Genomic DNA, 25,792 nt, shown 5'->3' with positions numbered 1-25,792 from the left:
TCCCGTGGATAAAAGGGAGAGAATCCCATGGAAAAAAAGAGAATCCTGCGGATAAAAGGGAGAGAATCCTGTGGATAAAAGGGAGAGAATCCCGTGGATAAAAGGGAGAGAATCCCATGGAAAAAAGGGAGAAGTTTAATTGTTCCAGCAGGAACCAGGCAGGGCAGGGCTGAGGAGAGGGAGGTTCTGGAGGAAAAGGTGCCTCCACGCATTGGCATGTCCAAGATAATTCCCAATCCAGCCCAGGACTCTCAGCCCCACCGAGCTCAGCCCCAGAGGGTTCTTCCCTTCCACATCTGCAAGGGAAAACTTCAGAAGAGTGGAGAGAACACAGACATGACCAAGGAGAAATCCAGAATTTATTATCCAGCATTCCAAGTGTTTATTTTCCAACATCCCAGAACAAAGATACTCTCCTTAAAGTGCTTTTTCATTTATTAAAATGAGCAACTTGTACCGAGGCTGCTCCACGTGTCCCTCTCAGTTTGCTTTGCAGCAGGTCTTGAAAAGGAAAACAACGTTCACACTCAGGAGCCCTGGAGCAGGGAGAAGATTCCTGGGAATCGTCCACGCCAAAGGAACTCCAACCATCCCAGCTGCTGCAGGGAGCTCCCAGCACGGCCCTGAGCCGGGCTTGCAGCAGCTCAGGCTTCTGGTCGCACTCCCTGTCTCCACCTCTGCCCTTCCCAGAGGATTTGTGTAACATTTTCAGGGATTTGCTGTGGGGAAGGGGAGCTGGAGGCTGTGAGGGCGGGGTGGGAGGTGCTGACAGCTCTCGGGGCGGGATTCCAGAGCGGGAGCGGGGCGGCGAGCGCGGGCTGGGGGCGGGAGGCGCTGCAGGGGATTAGTCCTGCTGGAACCGGAACGTCTCGTAGTCCTCTGGGATGGTGTCTGAGCGTTAAAGCAAAGAGAGATCAGGGGCAGGAACAGCAGGGAAAACAGACTCGGGTCCTGCTTGCTGCCCCGTTCCCGTGGCTGTGCAGGTGTCCACGACTGGGAAACGGAGGAGAATTCCCAGTTTGCCTTTCCCAACTCACCGTTGCAGCGGTAGCGGAGGTTGGACCAGATGATGTTCTCCTGGGAGAAGCAGAAGACCCCGAGGCGTCCCCCTCTCATGGTGGTGTCCAGGACAACTCCCGTGTCTGCCACCACCTCGGGGCCCTCGTAGAACCGAGCCCTGGAGGGGAACAAGGCGGGGAGTGGCAGGAGCTGCCCCGGCCTCAGCGCTGCTCCATCCCTGGCAGTGCCCGAGGGACAGCGGGAGGGGTCCCTGCCCATGGATGAGCTCCCTTCCAGAACATTCTGGGGCTCCCCGGGGCTGATTTTTCCCTGGTGGGGATGGTCCTGGCCTGAGCCTCACCTGATGTAGCCGACCTGGGGCCGGTGCTGCAGGAACCAGCGGTAGGAGGTCTTGTCCTTCCAGCCCGAGTTCCGCGGGTCCTTCCAGAGCAGCTTCACCTGGTCCGTGGTGTCTCCCGTGTGCCACAGGGAATTCCGCAGGTACTCCCCAGGGCCCGTCTTGGATTTCACTGCCTGGGACAGAGGAGAGCCTGCTCAGTGCGTGCTCAGAGGATTCAACACAGCTGCTTTTCCCAAGGCAAAATTCCAGCAGGGAATTCCCAGCAGGGTTCCTTTACCTTCAGCTGAATGCCAGGCTCGGCCACTGCCCGGAAGGGGTTTGCCTGCCAGTAGGTCTGCTCCATCTGCTTCCACATCACCACGTAGAAGCTGGAGCTGTCCTGGTAGCCAAAGATGAACCCGGCGTAGTCGTCGTCCGTGGCCGTGTTGACGTGGAAGGTGCCCTCGAAGTCCACCCCGTTAAAGGCTGTGTACCCTGTCAGGGGCAGCAGAGCAGAGCCAGGATTCAGCTGGGGAGGAGGATTTTGCCAGGGGGAATCTGGACTCTGTGCACTACATGAAGCAGTGGCTGATCAAAGCTGCAGCGAGTGATGATTTCCCAAAGGGAGAAGGGGAATTCCTCACCTACAGCCAGGCCAGGGTCGCTGTTCATGGTCTGGACGATCTCCATGCCCTGAGAAAGAGGAATTGTGACTTTTTAGTGCAATTCCAGACACACCAAACTCCCTCTTGTGCTGCTCCAGGGCTGTGACTCCGGGATTTGGGCACTGCAGACCCACGGAGCCTTTCAGGGAAAGCCCCCCAGGAGCGTTCCCAGCTGGAGCTCTCCCCACCTGGTTGAGGACGATCCAGTTGGGGTCGATCTGAGCGTCGCCCTCGGGGTCCAGCACCACGGTCTGGAAGGCCCTGAAGTCGGTGAGCGTCACCTCGGCGTTCTCGGGGCAGACGTCGATCCTGTCGATCACCATGTCCCTGTCGAAGTCATCCTCACACAGGTTCCCCACGCCGTCCCCTGGGCACGAGGAGGAGGAGGAGGAGGAGGAAGCAGCCTGGAGCAGCAGCTCCTGCCCTGGCTTTGCTCAGCCTCGGGCAGCACTGGGGGCAGCTGAGGACACCGAGGGACTGGGACCCCCCGAGGAGCTGCAGAGAAACCTGGAGGCTTCTCCTGCTGGCAGAGAAACCCCTCCAACCCCAGACACTGCTGGGAGAGAGAACCTGACCCTAAACATGGCCCCAGACCTGATCCCAAATCTGATCCTAAACCTCATCCCAAACGTGACCCCAAATCCGACCCCAAACCTGATCCCAAGCTTGGCCCCAAACATGATCCCAAACCTGAGCCCAGTGGACACCTGCCCGTGTCCCAGGCCTGGCACCAGTCAGTGCCAATAAAACCCAAACTCCAGGGAGCCCCACAGGACCCCTCCCTCCCTCCCTCCCTCCCTCACCATCCGAGTCCTCCTGGCCGGGGTTGGGCACCAGCCTGCAGTTGTCGGGGCCGGGGGGCCTGAAGTCGGGGATGCCATCGTCATCATCATCCTCGTCACACTCGTCCCCCAGCCCGTCGCCGTCCGTGTCCACCTGGGAGCTGTTGGGCACCGTGGGGCAGTTGTCCCGCGAGTCCTGGTGCCCGTCACCGTCACTGGGGGAGAAGGGACAGGGACAGGGACAGGGACAGGGACAGGGACAGGGACAGGGACAGGGACACGTCACCCAGGGCCACCAGCACCGGGAGCTGCCCCGGGGCTGGGCTCTGCAGCTGGATTGGTGATTGCAGCCTTAAAGGTCACCCAGGAATGGGTCAGGAATGTCTGAGGGTCCCCAGGACGAGGAAGAGATGAGAATTGGCTCCATGCTTCAAAGGCTGATTATTCTATTTTATATTATACATTAATTATATCATGTTATATTATATATTAGTTATGTTATATTATATTGTATTATTATATTACATTACATTACATATATTACATTACATTACATCATATCATATAATATTTTAATAATATAATATAATATAATATAATATAATATAATATAATATAATATAATATAATATAATATAATATAATGTAATATAATGTAATATAATGTAATACAATACTATATTATATTGCATTATATTGCATTATATTGCATTATATTGCATTATATTGTATCATATCGTATCATATTGTATCATATCATATATATTATATTATATTATATTATATTATATTATATTATATTATATTATATTATATTATATTATATTATATTATATTATATTATATTATAATCATATTATATCATATTATATCATATTTATATTATATCATATTATATCATATCATATCATATTATATCATATCATATATTATATTATATTAATAATATCATATATCACATCACACTCTATCACACTCTATCACACTCTATTATATATTATACACTAAAACTACACTAAAGAAAGAGAAAGGAGACATCAGAAGACCAGCAAAGAATGAAAAATAAAATCTTGTGCCAGAGCAGAGGGTCTGGCACAGCTGGCCTGGGATTGGTGGTGAGTTCAAACCAATCCCCGTGAGAGCACTCAGAGCTGCACTGCTGCTGAGCCATCTCCACATTCTGAGCCAGCAGATAATTCCTGTTTGCATTTCTTTTCTGAGGCTTCTCAGGAGGAAAACCCCAGTGCAAGGATTTCCATAAAATGTGGCAGTGACACTGCTGCTGGAGATGGACAGCTCTGGGAGTGCTCCTTCCTTCCAGGGGTCACTTTTTGGGAGGGCTGAAGAAAATTCCACCTCTAAACCTCCATTTTTTACAGGATAAGGCCAAGCCAGGTTTTCACAGCTTTTGCTCCCTTCCTTCCCAGGAGTTCATGCAAATAAAGAGAATTTTTAATTTCTGCAGCTCACCTGTCCTGGTTGGTGTCACAGACATCTCCCACCAGATCATGGTCAGTGTCTTTCTAGAAAAATAAAGGAAGAATAATTTAAATTTATTCTTTACATAAAAGAAATTTTAATTCATTCTTTAAATCAAAGGCAAGGAAGAGAACAAAGAGCTGCCAACAGCAGGAGACTTTCTGTGGGGTTTTTGGGGGGATTCTGAGGAATCCCAGCTGTGGGGCAGGGCGGGAAGGGAGAGCCTGGAGTGCCAGATTTCCTGGGAATTTCCTTTTGTGCCACGGGAGGGTGGCAGTGGAGCTGTCCCTGGCAGTGCCCAGCCCCTGGTGGCCCTGCAGGCTCAGCCTGGCTCTGTACCTGGTCAGGGTTGCTGAGGGTGGGGCAGCTGTCACAGGCGTCCCCCACGCCGTCACCGTCGCCGTCCCTCTGGTCGGGGTTGGGCACTCTCCTGCAGTTGTCCACGGTGTTCTTGATCCCTGGGAAACAGGGGAGAGTGGCTCCACAGAAACCCGGGGGGGAGCAGGATTTGGGGGCGGTGTTTGCTGGGATTCCTGGCTGCTGGGAGCAGCTTCTGTGCCAGCTGTGACCAGCGGGGTTTCCAAAGCCAGCCAGGTTTGTCTCCACCCCGGGGACAGCCCTGACTCCCCCAGCCTCGAGGCAGGAGCTGCTGGCAGCTCAGATGTCCCCAAACTTCTCCCCTAAAATGCAGCACAGGCAGTCAGGATGGTGACTGTGTGTCACTGTCACATTTTCTGAAAAATCCCTTCGCCAGGATTTCTTCTCCTGGGAAGCTGAGAAGCCTCAGAGAAAAAGGAAACAATAATTTTCTGATTGCTTCTCCTGTGTTCTGCTGCTTTGGAGATTGTTTGACTGGTTTCATGTAAAGTGTTTCACTTAATGGCCAGTCATGGTCAGGCTGTGTCAGACTCTGGAAGGAGTGATGAGTTTTCATTCTCATTCTTTGCAGCCTTCTGTCTGTATCCCTTCTCTACTCCTCAGTACAGTTTTAGCACAGCATTCTTCAACACAATATAGATCATGAAATAACAAATTAGCCTTCTGAGAACACGGAGGCAGATTCATCACTCCTCCCTTCAACAGGGGACCCTGAAAAAACCCCAACTGTGAACAACAAAAATGGAAATAAACCCAAGGTGGAGAGCAGCGAGAGGCCGGGCTCGGGGACACGGGGAGCGCCCTGCTGTCACCCCGGAGCTGAGCAGGGGTGACACAACAGGAGGAGCCGGGGACGTGCTGGGTCTCACCGTCCCCGTCCATGTCCTCGTCGCACTCGTCGCCCTTGCCGTCACCATCGATGTCCCTCTGGTCGTTGTTCTTCACCTGCCGGCAGTTGTCACACGCGTCCCCAAAGTTGTCCTTGTCGGCGTTGCGCTGGTCCGTGTTCCTCGTGTACACACAGTTGTCCTGTGGGGACAGGGGACACGGGCTGGGGACACCAGCACCTCCTCGGGGTGTCCCCAGCCAGGACTGGCTCAGCACCGGCTGCCCAGCTCCCCGACCTCGGGGGTGCCAGCCTGGCTTGAGATCATCAGAGCCCCCAGAGCGGGGCCACACTGGGACCCCTGAACTCCCTCTGGGACCCCTGAACTCCCACTGGGACCCTGAACTCCCACTGGGACCCTGAACTCCCACTGGGACCCCTGAACTCCCACTGGGACCTGTGAGATCCCACTGGGACCCCTGAGCTCCCACTGGGACCCTGAACTCCCACTGGGACCCCTGAGCTCCCACTGGGACCTGTGAGATCCCACTGGGACCCCTGAACTCCCACTGGGACCCTGAACTCCCACTGGGACCCCTGAGCTCCCACTGGGACCCCTGAACTCCCTCTGGGACCCCTAAATTCCCTCTGGGACCCCTGAACTCCCACTGAGACCCCTGAACTCCCACTGGGACCTGTGAGATCCCACTGGGACCTGTGAGATCCCACTGGGACCCCTGAACTCCCACTGGGACCCTGAACTCCCACTGGGACCCCTGAACTCCCACTGAGACTCCTAAATTCACACTAGGACCCCTGAACTCCCACCGGGACCCCTAAATTCCCACTGGGACTTGTGAGATCCCACTGGGACCCCCAAATCCCCACTGGGACCCCTGAATCCCCACTGGGACCCCCGAATCCCCACCGGCACCCCCGAATCCCCCCGCGGGTGCCTCTGCCCTGCAGGAGCCGCCGGGAGCAGCAGCGGCCGCACCTCCGCGTTCGGGATCCCGTCTCCGTCGGCGTCGTCGTCGCAGGCGTCGCCGATGCCGTCCCTGTCCGCGTCCTCCTGGCCCGAGTTGGGCACGGTCACGCAGTTATCCTGCGGGGCAGCGACAGGGCATGTGGCACGGCAGCCAGGCCGGCAGCACCCACGGCCTGTCCTGGAGGGAAATTGGGATGAAATGCTCGGATTTGCTCCCTCACCTTGCGGCATTTCTTGTCGGAGCAGCGCTGCTTCTCGTCGGGGACGCCGTCGATGTCCGTGTCCTTGCCGCACACGTAGCCGTTCCCTGCCCAGCCCACGAGGCACTGCAAGGGGCAGACACAGAGTCAGCCCCCCAAAAAACCCCCAAAACGCTGCAGACCCGGGATGTGAAACCCTACAGGGAGATAACGCCCGGGAGAAACATTTCTGGGATTTCATCAGCTCGGATCGGGATCTCGGCTTGCGGCTGGGACGTGAGGGGGAGCACAGGGGGGCTCTGAGGGGGAGCACAGGGGGGCTCTGAGGGGGAGAACAGGGGGCTCTGAGGGGGAGCACAGGGGGCTCTGAGGGGGAGCACTGGGCGGCTCTGAGGGGGACCACAGGGGGGCTCTGAGGGGGAGCACAGGGGGCTCTGAGGGGGAGCACAGGGGGCTCTGAGGGGGAGCACAGGGGGCTCTGAGGGGGAGCACAGGGGGGCTCTGAGGGGGAGCACAGGGGGGCTCTGAGGGGGAGCACAGGGGGGCTCTGAGGGGGAGCACAGGGGGGCTCTGAGGGGGAGCACTGGGCGGCTCTGAGGGGGACCACAGGGGGGCTCTGAGGGGGAGCACAGGGGGCTCTGAGGGGGAGCACTGGGCGGCTCTGAGGGGGAGCACAGGGGGGCTCTGAGGGGGAGCACTGGGCGGCTCTGAGGAGGAGCACAGGGGGGCTCTGAGGGGGAGCACAGGGGGGCTCTGAGGGGGAGCACAGGGGGGCTCTGAGGGGGAGCACAGGGGGGCTCTGAGGGGGAGCACAGGGGGCTCTGAGGAGGAGCACAGGGGGGCTCTGAGGAGCAGAAGGTGGCTCTGAGGAGCACAAGGTCGCTCTGAGGAGCAGCACAGAGTGGCTCTGAGGAGCAGCACAGGACGGCTCTGAGGAGAAGCACAGGGTGGCTCTGAGGGGGAGCACAAGGAGGAGCACAGGGTGGCTCTGAGGAGCAGAAGGTGGCTCTGAGGAGGAGCACAAGGAGAAGCACAGGGTGGCTCTGAGGAGGAGCAGAAGGTGGCTCTGAGCAGCACAGGGCAGCTCTGAGGAGGAGCACAGGATGGCTCTGAGGAGCAGCACCGGGTGGCTCTGAGGAGCAGAAGGTGGCTTGGAGCAGCACAGGGCGGCTCTGAGGAGGAGGACAAGGTGGCTCTGAGGCTGCTGATCCTGGATCCCGATTCCCTGGATCCTCCCTGCTCAGCTCCAGGGAATTCCGTACCCAAGAGATTCGCAGCGCTTCAGGGAAAACCAAAACCCCAAAAAGCGGGAGGGAGCAGCCCAGGGAGAGCTCGGGGGACGGGGCCGAGCAGGGAATGTTCGTGAAGGGCGCTCTCCAGGAGAGGGCAGTGGCAGCCCCGGAGAGGAGCGCGGGATGAGGAGAGAGCAGACAGACCCCAACCCCAGGGAGGTTGGGATCACACCCGACCCCAGTCCCAGGGAATCTGGGATCACACCCGACCCCAGTCCCAGGGAGTTTGGGATCACACCCGACCCCAGTCCCAGGAGTGGCTGGATCAGACCCCAGTCGTGCAGGAATCAGAGCAGACCCCAGTTTTTGGGGGGTTGGACCACACCCCATCCGCAGGGAAATTGGGATTAAACCCAGATCGCAGGAGGGTGAGAGCAGACCCCAACCAGTCTCGGGAGGGCGGGACCAGACCCCAGTCTCGGCAGAGATTGGGACCAGCCCCCATTTGCAGGAGGGTCGGACCAGACCCCTCCATCCCACGGGATCAAACCAGACCCCAATCTCGATAGGGTGGGACCACACCCCAGTCTCGGGAGGGTGGGTCCCGACCCCAGTCTCGGGAGGGTGGGACCCGACCCCAATCTCGATAGGGTGGGTCCCGACCCCAGTCTCGGGAGGGTGGGACCCGACCCCAGTCTCGATAGGGTGGTTCCCGACCCCACTCTCGATAGGGTGGGACCCGACCCCAGTCTCGGGAGGGTGTGCCCATCCCCGATGCCAGGTGGCGGCGGTGCCCGGACCTGGCAGGACAGCGAGCCGTCCCTCTCCACGATGCACTCGGCCTTCTCGTGGCACGGGCTGATCTCGCCGTTGGGGCAGCGCCGTGCCCCGGGGGCCGTCTGGCTCCGGCAGCCGCTGATCTGATCCCCCACAAAGCCCGGCTTGCAGGCCCCGCATTTGTAGGATCCCTGCGGGGAGAACGGGAGGAGGAACTCGAACGGGAATCCCGGGAAATCCCTGCTCGGGATAAAGCCCTTCCTCGGGACACCTCCCCTGCCCCGGGTCTGGCCTGGGACACTCCCAGGGATCCAGGGGCAGCCCCAGCTGCTCTGGGAACTCCATCCCGTTCCCCCTCCACCCTCCCAGCCAGGAATCCCTTCCCAATATCCCACCCAAATCTCCCTTTTCCCGGTTTAAATCCATTCCCTGGGTCCTGTCCCTCCAGGCCTTGTCCCCAGTCCCTCTCCAGCTCTCCTGGAGCCCTTTCTCTCCCTGAAGCCTTCTCCTCTCCAGTGAACCCCCCCAGCCTGGCTCCAGGGGGGCTCCAGCCCTGGGATCCTCCCCATATCCCTGAGGATTTACCCGAGTGTTGATGCAGATGGAGTTTGGGACACAATTCCTGGCAGCTCCAGTCTCACACTCGTTGATGTCGGTGCACACCTGCCCAGGGAGAACAGGACCCACCTTCACCTTCATCCCAAGGAGAACAGGACCCACCTTCACCTTCACCCCAGGGAGAACAGGACCCACCTTCACCTCCATCCCAGGGAGAAATGGACCCACCTTCACCCCAGGGAGAACAGGACCCACCTTCACCTTCACCCCTACCCCAGGGAGAACAGGACCCACCTTCACCCCACCCCAGGGAGAACAGGACCCACCTTCACCTTCACCCCAGGGAGAACAGGACCCACCTTCACCTCCATCCCAGGGAGAACAGGACCCACCTTCACCTTCACCCCAAGGAGAACAGGACCCACCTTCACCTCACCCCAGGGAGAACAGGACCCACCTTCACCTCCACCCCAGGGAGAACAGGACCCACCTTCACCCCAGGGAGAACAGGACCCACCTTCACCCCCATCTCAAGGAGAACAGGACCCACCTTCACCCCACCCCAGGGAGAACAGGACCCACCTTCACCTTCACCCCACCCCAAGGAGAACAGGACTCACCTTCACCTTCACCCCAAAGAGAACAGGACCCACCTTCACCCCAAAGAGAACAGGACCCACCTTCACCCCAGGGAGAACAGGACCCACCTTCACCCCACCCCAAGGAGAACAGGACCCACCTTCACCTTCACCCCAAGGAGAACAGGACCCACCTCCACCTCACCCCAGGGAGAACAGGACCCACCTTCACCCCCACCCCAAATCCCAGCACTTGGGCAGGGCCAGGTGCAGAAGCAGAGCCCTGGCACACCTCACTAGCCCAGGACTAGCAAGAGCTCCTGCTGACAAGCTTGGGGCAGATCCCAGCAGGGTCCCAGACCCCTCTCCAGAGTCAGCAGAGGTTCCAGCCTGGGAACAGAGCTGAGCTCTGAGCTGAGCTGCTGGAACATCCCCACTGTGGAAGGGGCTCCAAGGATTTGGAAGCTCAATGGCTGCATCCCACAACCAGCCCCAAATTCCCAGAGCCACATGTGGGACAACTACCCCTAAAAACCCCAATCAGCCCAGGCTGTTGGGATTTTTTTATCTGCCTGAAGCTGTCAGAGAAGCTGGGAGGGGGTGGCAGCAGCTGCAGGAACTCTTCTGTGTCCCAGCAGGAAGGATTCCCATTCCCATTCCATTCCCATTCCCTTTCCTATTCCCATTCCCATTCCCATTCCCATTCCCATTCCCATTCCATTCCCATTCCATTCCCATTCCCAGGATGGCCCCACAGCCCCAGAGGGGTCGGGATGCTCTGCCCAGCCCCAGTTTGGCACAGGGGAGGTGGCTCTGGACATCCTGGGCACTCTCCTCTCCCTGCATTCCCACCAATACATGGAATCGTGGAACCCCAAAACGGTTTGGGTTGGGAGGGACCTTTAATCCTCCCATGCCCACCCCCAGGGACACCTTCCACTACCCCAGGCTGCTCCAGGCTGGCCTGGGACACCTCCAGGGATGGCAATTCCCTCCCAGCCCCTCGCCACCCTCCCTTCCATCACTCAGGACTCCCTTCCATCCTTGGGAACCATCACCTCGCCTCTCCCTCCCGTTCCTTCACATTCCTTTGAGTCCCAGCTGCAGAGGGGAGAGAATTCCCATCCTCTGAGGGACACGGAACATTCCAGGCCCTCACCTGTTTGTTGGCCCTGGCAAAGGCCAGTCCCACCCCTTCCAGCAGCTGCCCGGTGAAGCCGGGCGGGCAGGGGTCGCAGCGGAAGCCGGGGTTGGTGTTAATGCACTGGACTTTCGGGAAGCAGGGGTTGGCATTGCACTGAAACGAGACAGAGGGTGCCCAGGGCTGTGCCAGGGGGCAGCTCCAGCCCTGGGGCACCTCCAGCTCGCGGGGTTTTAGTCTGAAGGAAGATAAAAGGGCACAGAAGTTCCTCAGAGGGCTCCGCCAGCCTGGGTGTCCCCCCTGGGCTGCAAGAGAACAACCTGGAGCTCTGATCCTCCTCACGTGACACCAGAGCCTGGGCAGGGAGCTGCTCCTGCTTCAGCTTTTCCTTCCTGGAGTCCTCAGAGTCCAGGGGACTGGACAGTCCCTCACCCTGAGTCAATTCCTCATCCTCAGAGTCCAGGGGACTGGACAGTTCCTCACCCTGAGTCAATTCCTCATCCTCAGAGTCCAGGGGACTGGACAATTCCTCACCCTGAGTCAATTCCTCATCCTCAGAGTCCAGGGGATTGGACAATCCCTCACCCTGACTCAACTCCTCATCCTCAGAGTCCAGGGGGTTGGACAATCCCTCACCTTGAGTCAATTCCTCATCCTCAGAGTCCAGGGGACTGGGCAATTCCTCACCCTGAGTCAACTCCTCATGCTCAGAGTCCAGGGGGTTGGACAATTCCTCACCCTGAGTCAACTCCTCATGCTCAGAGTCCAGGGGGTTGGACAATTCCTCACCCTGACTTTGAAACTCTTTCCAGAACTGCTCTGAATGCTTTGCTTCCTCCAACCCTTCATTATTTCCCCTGGTTTTTATGCTCTGTGCTGGCAGGTGCATCACAGGAACACAGGAATATCCACAGGAACACAGTGGATCCCACATTTTGGACTGACAATCCCAAATTCTCCCATGCAGCCTTCAGCAGGTTTTTAAATTGAAATGCACTTGAGGCTCTGCAGGAGTGGGATCATCAAGTTCAAGGTTTGGGAAGCACAGAGCTCAGGAGCCCTACAAAAAAAATCCATGGATGAGCAGAGCTTTGCACACACACAGAGCCTAAAATTGGTGGAATGCCACATTTCCTAAAAAAAGAGAAAATTTCCTAAAAATAATACACAGTATCTGCCCAGCAAGGTTTGATTTAAGGGCAGAAGCAAAGCCCTGTGGTTGAGATTTGCTGTTTCAAGGATTATCTGGGAACTGTTTGATCCCATTCCACACCTAATAAATCTTATCTGGAACAACTCCTCAGCAAAGGAGGCGGCTCTGGTGTTCCAAACTTGTTCCAACCTCCCCTCCCTGTGTGGCACAAACCTCAGGATTTATTTTGTTGGGAGAAATCCTGACTGCACTGGCCCTAAAGCCTCCCTGGGGAGGGCCAGGCACAGAATTCCAGAGTCTGCAGGAATTCCAGCATGTGCCAGGCACAGAATTCCAGAGTCTGCAGGAATTCCAGTGTGTGCCAGGCACAGAACTGCAGCTCCTGCAGGAATTCCAGTGTGTGCCAGGCACAGAATTCCAGAGTCTGCAGGAATTCCAGCGTGTGCCAAGCACAGAATTGCATCTCCTGCAGGAATTCCAGCATGTGCCAGGCACAGAACTGCAGCTCCTGCAGGAATTCCAGTGTGTGCCAGGCACAGAATTCCAGAGTCTGCAGGAACTCCAGTGCGTGCCGGGCACAGAACTGCAGCTCCTGCAGGAATTCCAGTGTGTGCCAGGCACAGAACTGCAGCTCCTGCAGGAATTCCAGTGTGTGCCAGGCACAGAACTGCAGCTCCTGCAGGAATTCCAGTGTGTGCCAGGCACAGAATTGCATCTCCCGCAGGAATTCCAGTGTGTGCCAAGCTCAGAACTGCATCTCCTGCAGGAATTCCAGCGTGTGCCAGGCACAGAACTGCATCTCCTGCGGGAATTCCAGTGTGTGTCAGGCACAGAATTGAATCTCCTGCAGGAATTCCAGTGTGTGCCAGGCACAGAACTGCAGCTCCTGAAGGAATTGCAGCTCCTGCAGGGATCCCAGAGCATGCCAGGCACAGAATCCCAGAGTCTGCAGGAACTCCAGTGTGTGCCTGGCACAGAACTGCAGCTCCTGCAGGAACCCCAGCTCCTGCAGGAATTCCAGCGTGTGCCAAGCACAGAACTGCAGCTCCTGCAGGAATCCCAGCTCCTGCCGGGATCCCAGTGCGTGCCAGGCACAGAACTGCAGCTCCTGCAGGGATCCCAGCTCCTGCAGGAATTCCAGCGTGCGCCAAGCACAGAAGTGCAGCTCCTGCAGCTCCTGCAGCTCCTGCAGGTCTCTCCTGGCCCGAGGAGCCGCAGGGCCGGGCCCGGGGCCGTCGGCCCGGCGCTGTTACCTCGTTGATGTCGGAGCAGTGGGTGCCGTTCCCGGAGTAGCCGGCAGGGCAGGGCCCGCAGCGGAAGCTGCCGCCGCTCTCGGTGCAGGGCACGCCCGGGAAGCAGGGGTTGGGGACACAGCGGTTGAACTGCGTCATGGTGATGACAGGACCTGTCACCTCCGGCCGCATGCCTGGGGGACAGCAGGGGGTGAGCACAGCGTCCCAGAGCCACCACAACAACGTGGGGGGTCCCAAAGCCACCGCAACAACGTGGGGGGTCCCAAAGTCACCATGGGGTGTCCCAGAGCCACCAGAACAACCTGGGGTGTCCCAAAGTCACCATGGGGTGTCCCAGAGCCACCACAACAACCCGGGGTGTCCCAAAGCCACCACAACAACGTGGGGGGTCCCAAAGTCACCTTGGGGTGTCCCAGAGCCACCAGAACAACCTGGGGTGTCCCAAAGTCACCTTGGGGTGTCCCAGAGCCACCACAACAACCCGGGGTGTCCCAAAGCCACCATGGGGTGTCCCAGAGCCACCAGAACAACCTGGGGTGTCCCAAAGTCACCATGGGGTGTCCCAAAGCCACCAGCTCAGCTCCCAGCATTGACTGGGATCTCCAGCACTGACTGGGATCTCCAGGAATGACTGACTGGGATCTCCAGGAATGACTGACTGGGATCTCCAGCACTGACTGGGATCTCCAGGAATGACTGACTGGGATCTCCAGCACTGACTGGGATCTCCAGCACTGACTGGGATCTCCAGGAATGACTGACTGGGATCTCCAGCACTGACTGGGATCTCCAGGAATGACTGACTGGGATCTCCAGGAATGACTGACTGGGATCTCCAGGAATGACTGACTGGGATCATCAGCACTGACTGTGCTCCAGGCTGGGATTTGCCCCTGGCTGGCAGCAGAGGGCACACACCCAGCAGAGGGCACACAGGGCACACCCAGCAGCAGAGGGCACATGGAGCAGAGGGGGCAGAGGAGCAGAGGGCACACAGGGCACACACCCGGCAGAGGGCACACAGGGCACACACCCGGCAGAGGGCACACACCCAGCAGAGGGCACACGGAGGAGCAGAGGGCACACAGGGCATACCCAGCAGAGGGCACACAGGGCACACACCCAGCAGCAGAGGGCACACACCCAGCAGCAGAGGGCACACAGGGCACACACCCAGCAGCAGAGGGCACACACCCAGCAGCAGAGGGCACACGGAGCAGAGGGCACACACCCAGCAGCAGAGGGCACACCGGGCACACCCAGCAGAGGGCACACACCCAGCACAGGGCACACACCCAGCACAGGGCACACAGGGCACACACCCAGCAGAGGGCACACACCCAGCAGAGGGCACACACCCAGCAGAGGGCACACAGGGCACACCCAGCAGCAGAGGGCACAGCCAGCAGAGGGCACACACCCAGCACAGGGCACACAGGGCACACCCAGCAGAGGGCACACACCCAGCAGAGGGCACACAGGGCACACACCCAGCAGAGGGCACACACCCAGCAGCAGAGGGCACACACCCAGCAGCAGAGGGCACACCAGGCACACCGGGCACACGGAGGAGCAGAGGGCACACAGGGCACACACCCAGCAGCAGAGGGCACACGGAGCAGAGGGCACACACCCGGCAGAGGGCACACACCCAGCAGAGGGCACACAGGGCACACCCAGCCGAGGGCACAGCGGGCACAGCGGGCACTCACCGCAGGCGTCGCACTCCATGACCGTGTTCTTCAGGAACGTGATCTCCTTGATCTGCAGGGGAACAGCGGCGGGGCCGGGCCGGGGCTCCCGGCCCGTGAAACCAACCAATCATCAACAATGACAATTACAATAATGAATAAAGAAAGAAATAAAACCTTCTCGAAGGTCTTCTCACCTTGAAGGTTCTCCCAACTTGAAGGTTTTTCTCACCTTGAAGATTTCCCCAATTTGAAGGTTTGTTCAACTGCAATTCTTTCCCAATTTGAAGGTTTTTCCAACTGCAATTCTTTCCCAATTTGAAGGTTTTATCCACTGCAATTATTTCCCAATTTGAAGGTTATTCCAAATGCAATTCTTTCCCAATTTGAAGGTTTTTCCAACTGCAATTCTTCCCCAATTTGAAGGTTTTATCCACTGGAATTCTTCCCCAATTTGAAGTTTTTTTCAACTGCAATTCTTTCCCAATTTGAAGGTTTTTCCAACTGCAATTCTTTCCCAGTTTGAAGGTTTTATCCACTGGAATTCTTTCCCAATTTGAAGGTTTTTCCAACTGCAATTCTTTCCCAATTTGAAGTTTTTTCCAACTGCAATTCTTTCCCAATTTGAAGGTTGTTTCCACTGCAATTCTTTCCCAATTTGAAGGTTTTATCCACTGGAATTCTTCCCCAATTTGAAGGTTTTTTTCCACCTTGAAGTTTCTCCCAGCTTGAAAGTTTTCCCAACTTTGTCTCCCAATTACAAACCAGCTCTGGACTCTGTTTTGCAGCAATCATCTGCTCACTCCGTACAGGAAGCAGAGAATTCCCAGACCCCAGGAAATCAGGAATCAGGCCCAGGAAGGATCTCCCCAGTTCCTGAGCAAGCAGGGAATTCCCAGACCCCAGGAAATCAGGAATCAGGAATTCCTCACCCACCTGCTGCTTCAGCAAATCCCGAACTTCCAGCAGCACCCTGTTGGTTTCCCTCATTTCTTGCAGCATTTCTGGCCCAACTTCTCCTCCTCCTAAAAAAAGCCCAAAATTGTTGGGAGAATCCCAGAATATCCCAGGTTTATAATGCAGCTGATTATAAACCTGGGAAGGTTTCTATTCATATTTATTATATGAATATATATATATTTATAGAATATATTTTATATACATACTTATAGAATATATTCATATGAAATATATTAATATATATGAAAATATGAATAAATGAGAGTATATTTATATACTCATATTCATTTATTTCTAGGAAAATACATTATATATTATTGTATGAATAATAATGTAATATTTAATTATTACTCACATAATACTTTATATTGTGTTAATTATAATAATGTGAATAATAATTACAGGTATTATATTTTAATTATTATTCCTATAATGTTTTATATTATTGGAATAATTATTACATATTCTATGTATTATATAATACAGAACAGAATTACTATATTATATTGTATTATATATATTATATAATACAGAATATTATTACTATAGTATATTCTATAGATTAATTCATATATAATATAAACATTGTATATTATATTTATTATATTATATTATATTATATTATATTATATTTATTATGTTATATTATACATATTATATTATATTATATTTATTATATTTATTTTATTATATTATACATATTATATTATAGTATATTATAGTATATTATATTATATTCAGAGTATAATTACTATATTATATTATATTATATTATATTTATTATATTAATTATATTATATTATACATATTATATTATATTATATTATATTATATTATATTATATTCAGAGTATAATTACTATATTATATTCTATATATATATTATATAATACAGAATATAATTACTATATATATATTATATTATATAATACAGAAAATTACACATATATATATATATATATATATATATATATATATATATATATATATATATATATATGTATGTATATAAAATAATACAGAATATAAATATGATTTTATATTCTCTATATATTATAGAATCTAATAACTACCTGGACAATATCCATCCATTATTCTGTGAATAATTTAACATTCAGCCTCCCCCCCGAGGAGCTCCAGGCTGGAGTTTGGGGCTGCAGAGGGATTTGGGAGCAGCTCCGGGCTGGCCCACGGCTCTGCCCTGGCACCAGCCCCGGATCTCTCACCTGGGCACGGATCTGGGGCCACGAGCAGCGAGCCCCGGGCTGGGGGCTGGGCAAAGCTGGAGCCCGGGGCTGGAAAACCGGGAATGCTGCCCCTCTCCCCTGCTCCCAGGGCATTCCCAGAGCTCCTTTCCCTTGGAATTCCCGGGGCTCCTTTCCCTCTCCCCTGTCCCATGGAATTCCCAAAGCTCCTTTCCCTCTCCCCTGCTCCCATGGAATTCCCGGAGCTCCTTTCCCTCTCCCCTCCTCCCAGGGCATTCCCAGAGCTCCTTTCCCCTGGAATTCCCAGAGCTCCTTTCCCCCTCACCTGCTCCCAGGGCATTCCCAGAGCTCCTTTCCCTTGGAATTCCCGGAGCTCCTTTCCCTCTCCCCTCCTCCCCCGGCATTCCCGAGGCTCCTTTCCCTTGGAATTCCCGGAGCTCCTTTCCCTCTCCCCTCCTCCCCCGGCATTCCCGAGGCTCCTTTCCCTTGGAATTCCCGGAGCTCCTTTCCCTCTCCCCTCCTCCCAGGGCATTCCCAGGGCTCCTTTCCCTTGGAATTCCCAGAGCTCCTTTCACTCTCCCCTGTCCCATGGAGTTCCCGGAGCTCCCTTCCCTCTCCCGAAGCTCCTTTCCCTCTCCCCAGCTCCCCCAGCATTCCCGAGGCTCCTTTCCCTTGGAATTCCCAGAGCTCCTTTCCCTCTCCCCTGTCCCATGGAATTCCCAAAACTCCTTTCCCATGGAATTCCCGGAGCTCCTTTCCCTCTCCCCTCCTCCCAGGGCATTCCCAGGGCTCCTTTCCCCTGGAATTCCCAGGGCTCCTTTCCCTCTCCCGAAGCTCCTTTCCCTCTCCCCTGTCCCATGGAATTCCCAGAGCTCCTTTCCCCTGGAATTCCCGAGGCTCCTTTCCCTCTCCCCGGTCCCATGGAATTCCCGGGGCTCCTTTCCCATGGAATTCCCGGGGCTCCTTTCCCATGGAATTCCCAGAGCTCCTTTCCCATGGAATTCCCGAGGCTCCTTTCCCATGGAATTCCCGGGGCTCCTTTCCCATGGAATTCCCAGAGCTCCTTTCCCATGGAATTCCCGAGGCTCCTTTCCCATGGAATTCCCGGGGCTCCTTTCCCCCTCACCTGCTCCCAGCGCATTCCCGCTCCCGGCAGCGCGGCTCCCGGCGGGCTCCCTGCGGGCGGCGCTTGGGAAGGGCCGGCTGGGATCTTGGGGACACAAAGGACAGGGGGGCTCAGCCAGGGAAAACCGGGAATGCTGCAGGGGGAGCTCCGGGGAAAACCGGGAATGCTGCAGGGGGAGCTCCGGGGAAAACCGGGAATGCTGCAGGGGGAGCTCCGGGGAAATCCGGGAATGCTGCAGGGGGAGCTCCAGGGAAATCTGGGAATGCTGCAGGGGGAGCTCCAGGGAAATCCGGGAATGCTGCAGGGGGAGCTCCAGGGAAATCCGGGAATGCTGCAGGGGGAGCTCCAGGGAAAACTGGGAATGCTGCAGGGGGAGCTCCAGGGAAAACTGGGAATGCTGCAGGGGGAGCTCCAGGGAAATCCGGGAATGCTGCAGGGGGAGCTCCAGGGAAATCTGGGAATGCTGCAGGGAGAGCTCCAGGGAAATCTGGGAATGCTGCAGGGAGAGCTCCAGGGAAATCTGGGAATGCTGCAGGGGGAGCTCCAGGGAAATCCGGGAATGCTGCAGGGGGAGCTCCAGGGAAATCCGGGAATGCTGCAGGGGGAGCTCCAGGGAAATCTGGGAATGCTGGGGGTCAGGAGGAGCTCCAGGGAGAACTGGGAATGCTGGAGAGCTGGGATCCTCTCCAGGGGAAATCAGGAATTCTGGAGGGTCAGGAGCTGCTCCAGGGAAATTGGGAATGCTGGGGGTCAGGATGAGCCCCAAGGGAATTCAGGAATTCTGAAGGGTCAGGATCAGCTCCAGGGAATTCAGGAATTCTGAAGGGTCAGGATCAGCTCCAGGGAAATCAGGAATTCTGGAGGGTCAGGAGCTGCTCCAAGGAAATTGGGAATGCTGCAAGGTCAGGATGAGCTCCAGAGGAAATTCAGGAATTCTGGAGGGTCAGGATGAGCTCCAGGGGAATTCAGGAATTCTGGAGGGTCAGGAGCTGCTCCAGGAAAAACTGGGAATTCTGCAGGGTCAGGATAAGCTCCAGAGGAAATCAGGAATTCTGAAGGGTCAGGATCAGCTCCAGGGAAATCAGGAATTCTGGAGGGTCAGGAGCTGCTCCAGGGGAAATCAGGAATTCTGGAGGGTCACGATTAACTCCAGAGGAAAATCGGGAATTCTGGAGGGTCAGGATCAGCTCCAGGGAAAACTGGGAATGCTGGAGGGTTGGGATCCTCTCCAGAGGAAAATCGGGAATGCTGGAGGGTCAGGATGAGCTCCTGAGCTCAGCCAGGGAGGGGTTTGGGCTCTCAGGATCCCTTTGGGATGGGAAAACTCTGGGAAGTGCCCAAGGCAGGGATGGAGCTGGAGCTGCTGGGGATTTTTTAGGGATAATTTGGGAATGAAAAGGCACCTGGAGCCCCCAGTTTAACTCAGGGATTCTCCCAAAATCCCAGGGTCAAATTCCTCATGGGCCAAGAGGATGCACAACCTCATTTCTCTGGGGCTTTTCTAGAATTTCTCAATTTTTCCCCTATAATTTCTCATTTTATCCCTATAATTTCTCTATTTTGCTCTCTAATTTCTCAATTTTCCCTATAATTTCTCATTTTCCCTCATAATGTCTCAAATTTTTTAAATAATTTCTCTATTTTCCCCCTATTTCTCCATTTTCCTCACAATTTCTCAAATTTTTCCTCTAATTTCTCAGTTTTCCCCCTGTAATTTCTCAAATTTTCTAGGATTTCTCTATTTTCCCCTTATAATTTCTCCATTTCCCCCCTATAATTTCTCAATTTTTCTCATAATTTTTCCGCTATAATTTCTCAATTTTTCTCATAATTTTTCCCATATAATTTCTCCATTTTTCCCCCTTACAATTTCTCCATTTTCCCCCATAATTTCTCCTTTTTCCCCCCATAATTTCTCCTTTACCCCCATAATTTCTCCATTTTCCCCCCTATAATTTCTCCATTTCCCCCCTATAATTTCTCCATTTTTCCCCCATAATTTCTCCATTTTCCCCCCTATAATTTCTCCATTTTCCCCTCATAATTTCTCCATTTTCCCCCCTATAATTTCTCCATTTTCCCCTACAATTTCTCCTTTTTCCCCCCATAATTTCTCCATTTTTCCCCTATAATTTCTCCTTTTTCCCCCTATAATTTCTCCATTTTCCCCCCCTATATTTTCTCCATTTTCCCCCTATAATTTCTCAATTTTTCCCCCATAATTTCTCCATTTCTCCCCCATATTTTCTCCATTTTTTCCCCTAAAATTGCTCCTTTTCCCCCCTCTAATTTCTCCTTTTTCCCCCTACAATTTCTCCATTTTCCCCCCTATAATTTCTCCATTTCCCCCTATAATTTCTCCATTTCCCCCCTATAATTTCTCCATTTCCCCCCTATAATTTCTCCATTTTTCCCAGATTTGCCAATCCCCTAACAGAAACCACCCCACACCTACAGCAGAGAGAAAACCAGGAATAAATCCCACAAAACCAGGGGAAAAACCAGCTGGAATTTGGGCTCTGCATCCCTGAGCTGGGAGAATTTCCCAGCACTGATTTCATCAAAATTCCTCATTTCCACAAGACAAACAAACCCAAAACCTCGTGGATCCAGCTCCAGCTGAAAAATCCTCCCTCTTTAGTCCCTTCCACCCCTCAGCATTTTCAGAACAGCCTAAAAAACGCCCAAAAAATCAGAATTAAGTCAGGATTAAAGCAGAGTTAAATCAGGATTAAAGCAGAATGAAATCAGAGTTAAATCCGAGTTAAATCAGGGTTAAATCAGACTTGAATGAAATCAGAGTTAAAGGAGAGTTAAATCAGGGTTAAATCAGAGTTAAATCAGGATTAAAGCAGAATGAAATCAGAGTTAAATCCGAGTTAAATCAGGGTTAAATCAGACTTGAATGAAATCAGAGTTAAAGGAGAGTTAATCAGGATTAAATCAGAGTTAAATCAGGATTAAATCAGAGTTAAATCAGGATTAAAGTGGAGTTAAAACAGAGTTAAATCAGCATGAAATCAGAGTTAAAGCAGGAGTTAAATCAAAATGAAATCAACATTAAAGCGGAGTTAAATCAGGATTAAATCTGACTTAAATCAGGGTTAAATCAGAGTTGAATGAAATCAGAGTGAAATCTGAGTTAAAGCAGAATAAAATGAGAGTTAAATCAGAGCTAAAGCAGGATTAAATCAGAATGAAATCAGAGTTAAAGAAGAGTTAAATCAGGATTAAATCTGGGTTAAATCAGAGTGAAATCAGGGTTAAATCAGGGTTAAATCCGAGTTAAATCCGAGTTAAATCTGGGTTAAATCAGAATAAAACCAGACTTGAATGAAATCAGAATGAAGTCAGAGTGAAATCAGAATGAAACCAGAGTTAAAGCACAATGAAATCAAGTGAAATCCGAGCTAAATCCGAGTTAAATGAGAGTTAAATCCGAGTTAAATAAGAGTTAAATTGCAGAATGAAATCAGAGTTAAAGCAGAGTTAAATCCGAGTTAAATCAGAATGAAATCACAGTTAAATCCGAGTTAAATTGCAAAATGAAATCAGAGTTAAATTCGAGTTAAATTGCAGAATGAAACCACAGTTAAATCCGAGTTAAATCAGAATGAAATCACAGTTAAATGCGAGTTAAATCCAAGTTAAATTGCAGAATGAAATCCGAGTTAAATCAGAGTTAGAGCAGAGTTAAATCAAAATGAAACCACAGTTAAATGTGAGTTAAATCAGAGTTAAAGCAGAGTTAAAGCAGAGATAAATCCGAGTTAAATCTGAGTTAAAGCAGAGTTAAATTCGAGTTAAATCAGAATGAAACCACAGTTAAAGCAGAGTTAAAGGAGAGTTAAATCAGAGTTAAATCAAAATGAAACCACAGTTAAAGCAGAGTAAAAGCAGAGTTAAATCAGAGATAAAGCAGAGTTAAAGCAGAGTTAAATCAGAGTTAAAGCAGAGATAAAGCAGAGATAAAGCAGAGTTAAATCAGAGATAAAGCAGAGTTAAATCAGAGATAAAGCAGAGTTAAATCAGAGATAAAGCAGAGTTAAATCAGAGATAAAGCAGAGTTAAATCAGAGATAAAGCAGAGATAAAGCAGAGTTAAAGCAGAGATAAAGCAGAGTTAAAGCAGAATGAAACCCGAGTTAAACCCGAGTGAAACCCGAGTTAAACCAGAATGAAACCCGAGTGAAACCCGGGTGAAAGCCGAGTGAAACCCGGGTGAAAGCCGAGTGAAACCCGGGTGAAAGCCGGGTGAAAGCCGGGTGAAAGCCGGGTGAAAGCCGGGTGAAACCCGAGTGAAACCCGGGTGAAAGCCGAGTTAAACCCGGGTGAAACCCGAGTGAAAGCCGGGTGAAAGCCGGGTGAAAGCCGGGTGAAAGCCGCGTTCAGCCCGGCTGAGAGCCGCGCGGAAGCCGAGCGCGGGCGGTGCTCACCGAAGTGTCTCTGCTGGCCCCAGGCGCAGGGCCCGGCCAGCAGCAGCAGCAGCAGCAGCGCCGGGACCATCGCGGGGGCTCGGCGGGGGCTGCGCTCCCCGAGCGGGGCCGCTATTTATCACCGGCTGTCCGTCCGTCCGTCCGTCCGTCCGTCCGTCTGTCTGTCCGTCCGTCTGTCTGTCTGTCCGTCTGTCTGTCCGTCCGTCTGTCTGTCCGGGACAGGCTGCGCGTCACCGGGGCTGCTGCGCCAGCTGCAGGCGAACCGGGGAGAGGCTGGGGCTGGGCTGGGGGCTCCGGGGTTTTTGGGGTTATTTGGGGTTTTTTTGGTTGTTTTTTTTTTTTTTTTAATTTTTGGGGTTTTTTTGGGGGTTGGGGTTTTTTGGGGGGTTTTTTGGGGGGGGTTGAGGGTTTTTTTTTCTTTTTCTTTTTTGTTTTTTTGGGGGGGGCTTTTTGGGGTTATGTGGGGTTTTTTTATTATTATTATTATTATTATTGGGGTTTTTTGGGGGGGGTTAAGGTTTTTTTTTTTGTGTGTTGTTTTTTTGGGGGGAGTTGAGGGTTTTTTTCTTTTTTCTTTTTTTTTTAGTTTTTTTTGGGGGCTTTTTGGGGTTATCTGGGGTTTTTTATTATTATTATTATTATTGGGGTTTTTTGGGGGGTTGGGGTTTTTTTGGGGTTTTTTTTTGGGGTTTTTGGAGGGGTTGAGGGTTTTTTTTTCTTTTTTTTTGTTTTTTTGGGGGGGGCTTTTTGGGGTTATTTGGGTTATTATTATTATTATTATTATTATTATTATTATTATTATTAGGGTTTTTTTTGGGGGGTTGGGGTTTTTTGGGGGGGGTTGAGGGTTTTTTTCCTTCTTTTTTTGTTTTTTTTTGGGGGGGGCTTTTTGGGGTTATTTGGGTTTTTATTATTATTATTATTATTTTTGGGGGTTTTTCGGGGGATTGAGGGGTTTTTTTTCTTTTTTTTTTTGTTTTTTTGGGGGGGCTTTTTGGGGTTATTTGGGTTATTATTATTATTATTATTATTATTATTATTGGGGCTTTTTTGGGGGGGTTGGGGTTTTTTGGGGGGTTTTTTGGGGGGGGTTGAGGGTTTTTTTTTCTTTTTTTTTTTGTTTTTTTTTGGGGGGGGCTTTTTGGGGTAATTTGGGGTTTTATTATTATTATTATTATTTTTGGGGGTTTTTTTTGGGGGGTTGGGGTTTTTTTTAGGGGTTTTTTTTTGGGTTTTTGGGGGGGTTGAGGGGTTTTTTTTCTATTTTTTTTGTTTTTTTGGGGGGGGCTTTTTGGGGTTATTTGGGTTTTTATTATTATTATTATTATTTTTGGGGGTTTTTCGGGGGATTGAGGGGGTTTTTTTCTTTTTTTTTTTTTGTTTTTTTGGGGGGGCTTTTTGGGGTTATTTGGGTTATTATTATTATTATTATTATTATTATTATTATTGGGGCTTTTTTGGGGGGGTTGGGGTTTTTTGGGGGGTTTTTTGGGGGGGGTTGAGGGGTTTTTTTTCTTTTTTTTTTTGTTTTTTTTTGGGGGGGCTTTTTGGGGTAATTTGGGTTTTTATTATTATTATTATTATTTTTGGGGTTTTTTTGGGGGGTTAGGGGTTTTTTTGGGGGTTTTTTTTTTGGGTTTTTGGGGGGGTTGAGGGTTTTTTTTTCTTTTTTTTTGTTTTTTTGGGGGGGGCTTTTTGGGGTAATTTGGGTTTTTATTATTATTATTATTATTATTATTATTATTTTGGGGGGTTTTTTTGGAGGGTTTTTTTTTTGTTTTTTTTTTTGGGGGGTTTTTTGGGGGTTTGAGGTTTTTTTCCTTTTTTTTTTTTTGTTGTTTTTCTGGGGGGCTTTTTGGGGTTATTTGGGGTTTTTTTATTATTATTATTATTATTGGGGTTTTTTGGGGGGGTTAGGGTTTTTTTTTGGGGTTTTTTTTGGGTTTTTTGGGGGGGTTGAGGGTTTTTTTTCTATTTTTTTTTTTGTTTTTGGGGGGGGCTTTTTGGGGTTATTTGGGTTTTTATTATTATTATTATTATTATTATTATTATTATTAGGGTTTTTTTTGGGGGGTTGGGGTTTTTTGGGGGGGGTTGAGGGTTTTTTTTTTCTTTTTTTTTTTTGTTTTTTTTGGGGGGGCTTTTTGGGGTAATTTGGGTTTTTATTATTATTATTATTATTATTATTATTATTGGGGTTTTTTGGGGGGGGATTGGGGAGTTTTTTGGGGTTTTTTTGGGTTTTTGGGGGGGTTGAGGTTTTTTTTTTCTTTTTTTTTTTTGTTTTTTTGGGGGAGCTTTTTGGGGTTATTTGGGTTATTATTATTATTATTATTATTATTATTATTATTGGGGTTTTTTGGGGGGGGTTAAGGTTTTTTGGGTTTTTTTTGTTGTTGTTTTTTTTTGGGGGGGAGTTGAGGGTTTTTTTCTTTTTTTTGTTTTTGGGGGGGCTTTTTGGGGTTATTTGGGGTTTTTTTATTATTATTATTATTTTGGGGGTTTTTTGGGGGGTTTTTGGAGGGGTTGAGGGTTTTTTTTTCTTTTTTTTTTGTTTTTTTTGGGGGGGGCTTTTTGGGGTTATTTGGGTTTATTATTATTATTATTATTATTATTATTATTATTATTATTGGGGGTTTTTTTGGAGGGTTTTTTTTTTGTTTTTTTTGGGGGGGGGTTTTGGGGGGTTTGAGGGTTTTTTCCTTTTTTTTTTTTTTTTTTGTTTTTCTGGGGGGCTTTTTTGGGGTTATTTGGGTTTTTATTATTATTATTATTATTTTTGGGGTTTTTTTGGGGGGTTAGGGGTTTTTTTGGGGGTTTTTTTGGGTTTTTGGGGGGGTTGAGGGTTTTTTTTTCTTTTTTTTGTTTTTTTGGGGAGGCTTTTTGGGGTTATTTGGGTTATTATTATTATTATTATTATTATTATTAGGGTTTTTTTGGGGGGGTTGGGGGTTTTTTTGTTTTTTTGGGGGGGGTTGAGGGTTTTTTTCTTTTTCTTTTTTTTGTTGTTTTTCTGGGGGGCTTTTT

The 25,792-nt window shown here is 51.0% G+C and overlaps 1 protein-coding gene across 2 annotated transcripts; it reads right to left on the bottom strand.

Annotated features, from left to right (window-relative positions):
* Window positions 1–337: 337 nt before the first annotated feature.
* COMP (cartilage oligomeric matrix protein) lies at window positions 338–22,967 on the bottom strand. 2 transcript variants are annotated; one of them, XM_059869852.1, is made up of 20 exons: window positions 22,766–22,967; window positions 18,331–18,414; window positions 15,977–16,065; window positions 15,062–15,113; window positions 13,350–13,522; window positions 10,962–11,099; window positions 9,252–9,329; window positions 8,690–8,857; window positions 6,679–6,783; window positions 6,467–6,574; window positions 5,513–5,672; window positions 4,605–4,723; window positions 4,257–4,309; window positions 2,808–3,001; window positions 2,193–2,371; window positions 1,984–2,032; window positions 1,638–1,834; window positions 1,361–1,533; window positions 1,038–1,177; window positions 338–891 (listed from the first exon to the last, which is right to left on the bottom strand). In XM_059869852.1, the coding sequence occupies exons 1-20, from the start codon at window positions 22,833–22,835 to the stop codon at window positions 845–847; spliced, it is 2,376 nt and encodes a 791-aa protein (XP_059725835.1). In that variant the 5' UTR covers window positions 22,836–22,967; the 3' UTR covers window positions 338–844. The 2 variants fall into 2 exon arrangements, with proteins under 2 accessions (XP_059725835.1, XP_059725836.1); XM_059869853.1 differs by lacking the exon at window positions 18,331–18,414 and having other exon boundaries at window positions 22,766–22,966.
* Between the last annotated feature and the right edge of the window lie 2,825 nt (window positions 22,968–25,792).

The sequence above is a fragment of the Haemorhous mexicanus genome, chromosome 29 (genome assembly GCF_027477595.1).
Source record: "Haemorhous mexicanus isolate bHaeMex1 chromosome 29, bHaeMex1.pri, whole genome shotgun sequence".
Taxonomy (NCBI): domain Eukaryota; kingdom Metazoa; phylum Chordata; class Aves; order Passeriformes; family Fringillidae; genus Haemorhous; species Haemorhous mexicanus.
Note: the sequence above shows the minus strand (reverse complement) of the source record. Positions and strands in the feature narration are given on the sequence as shown.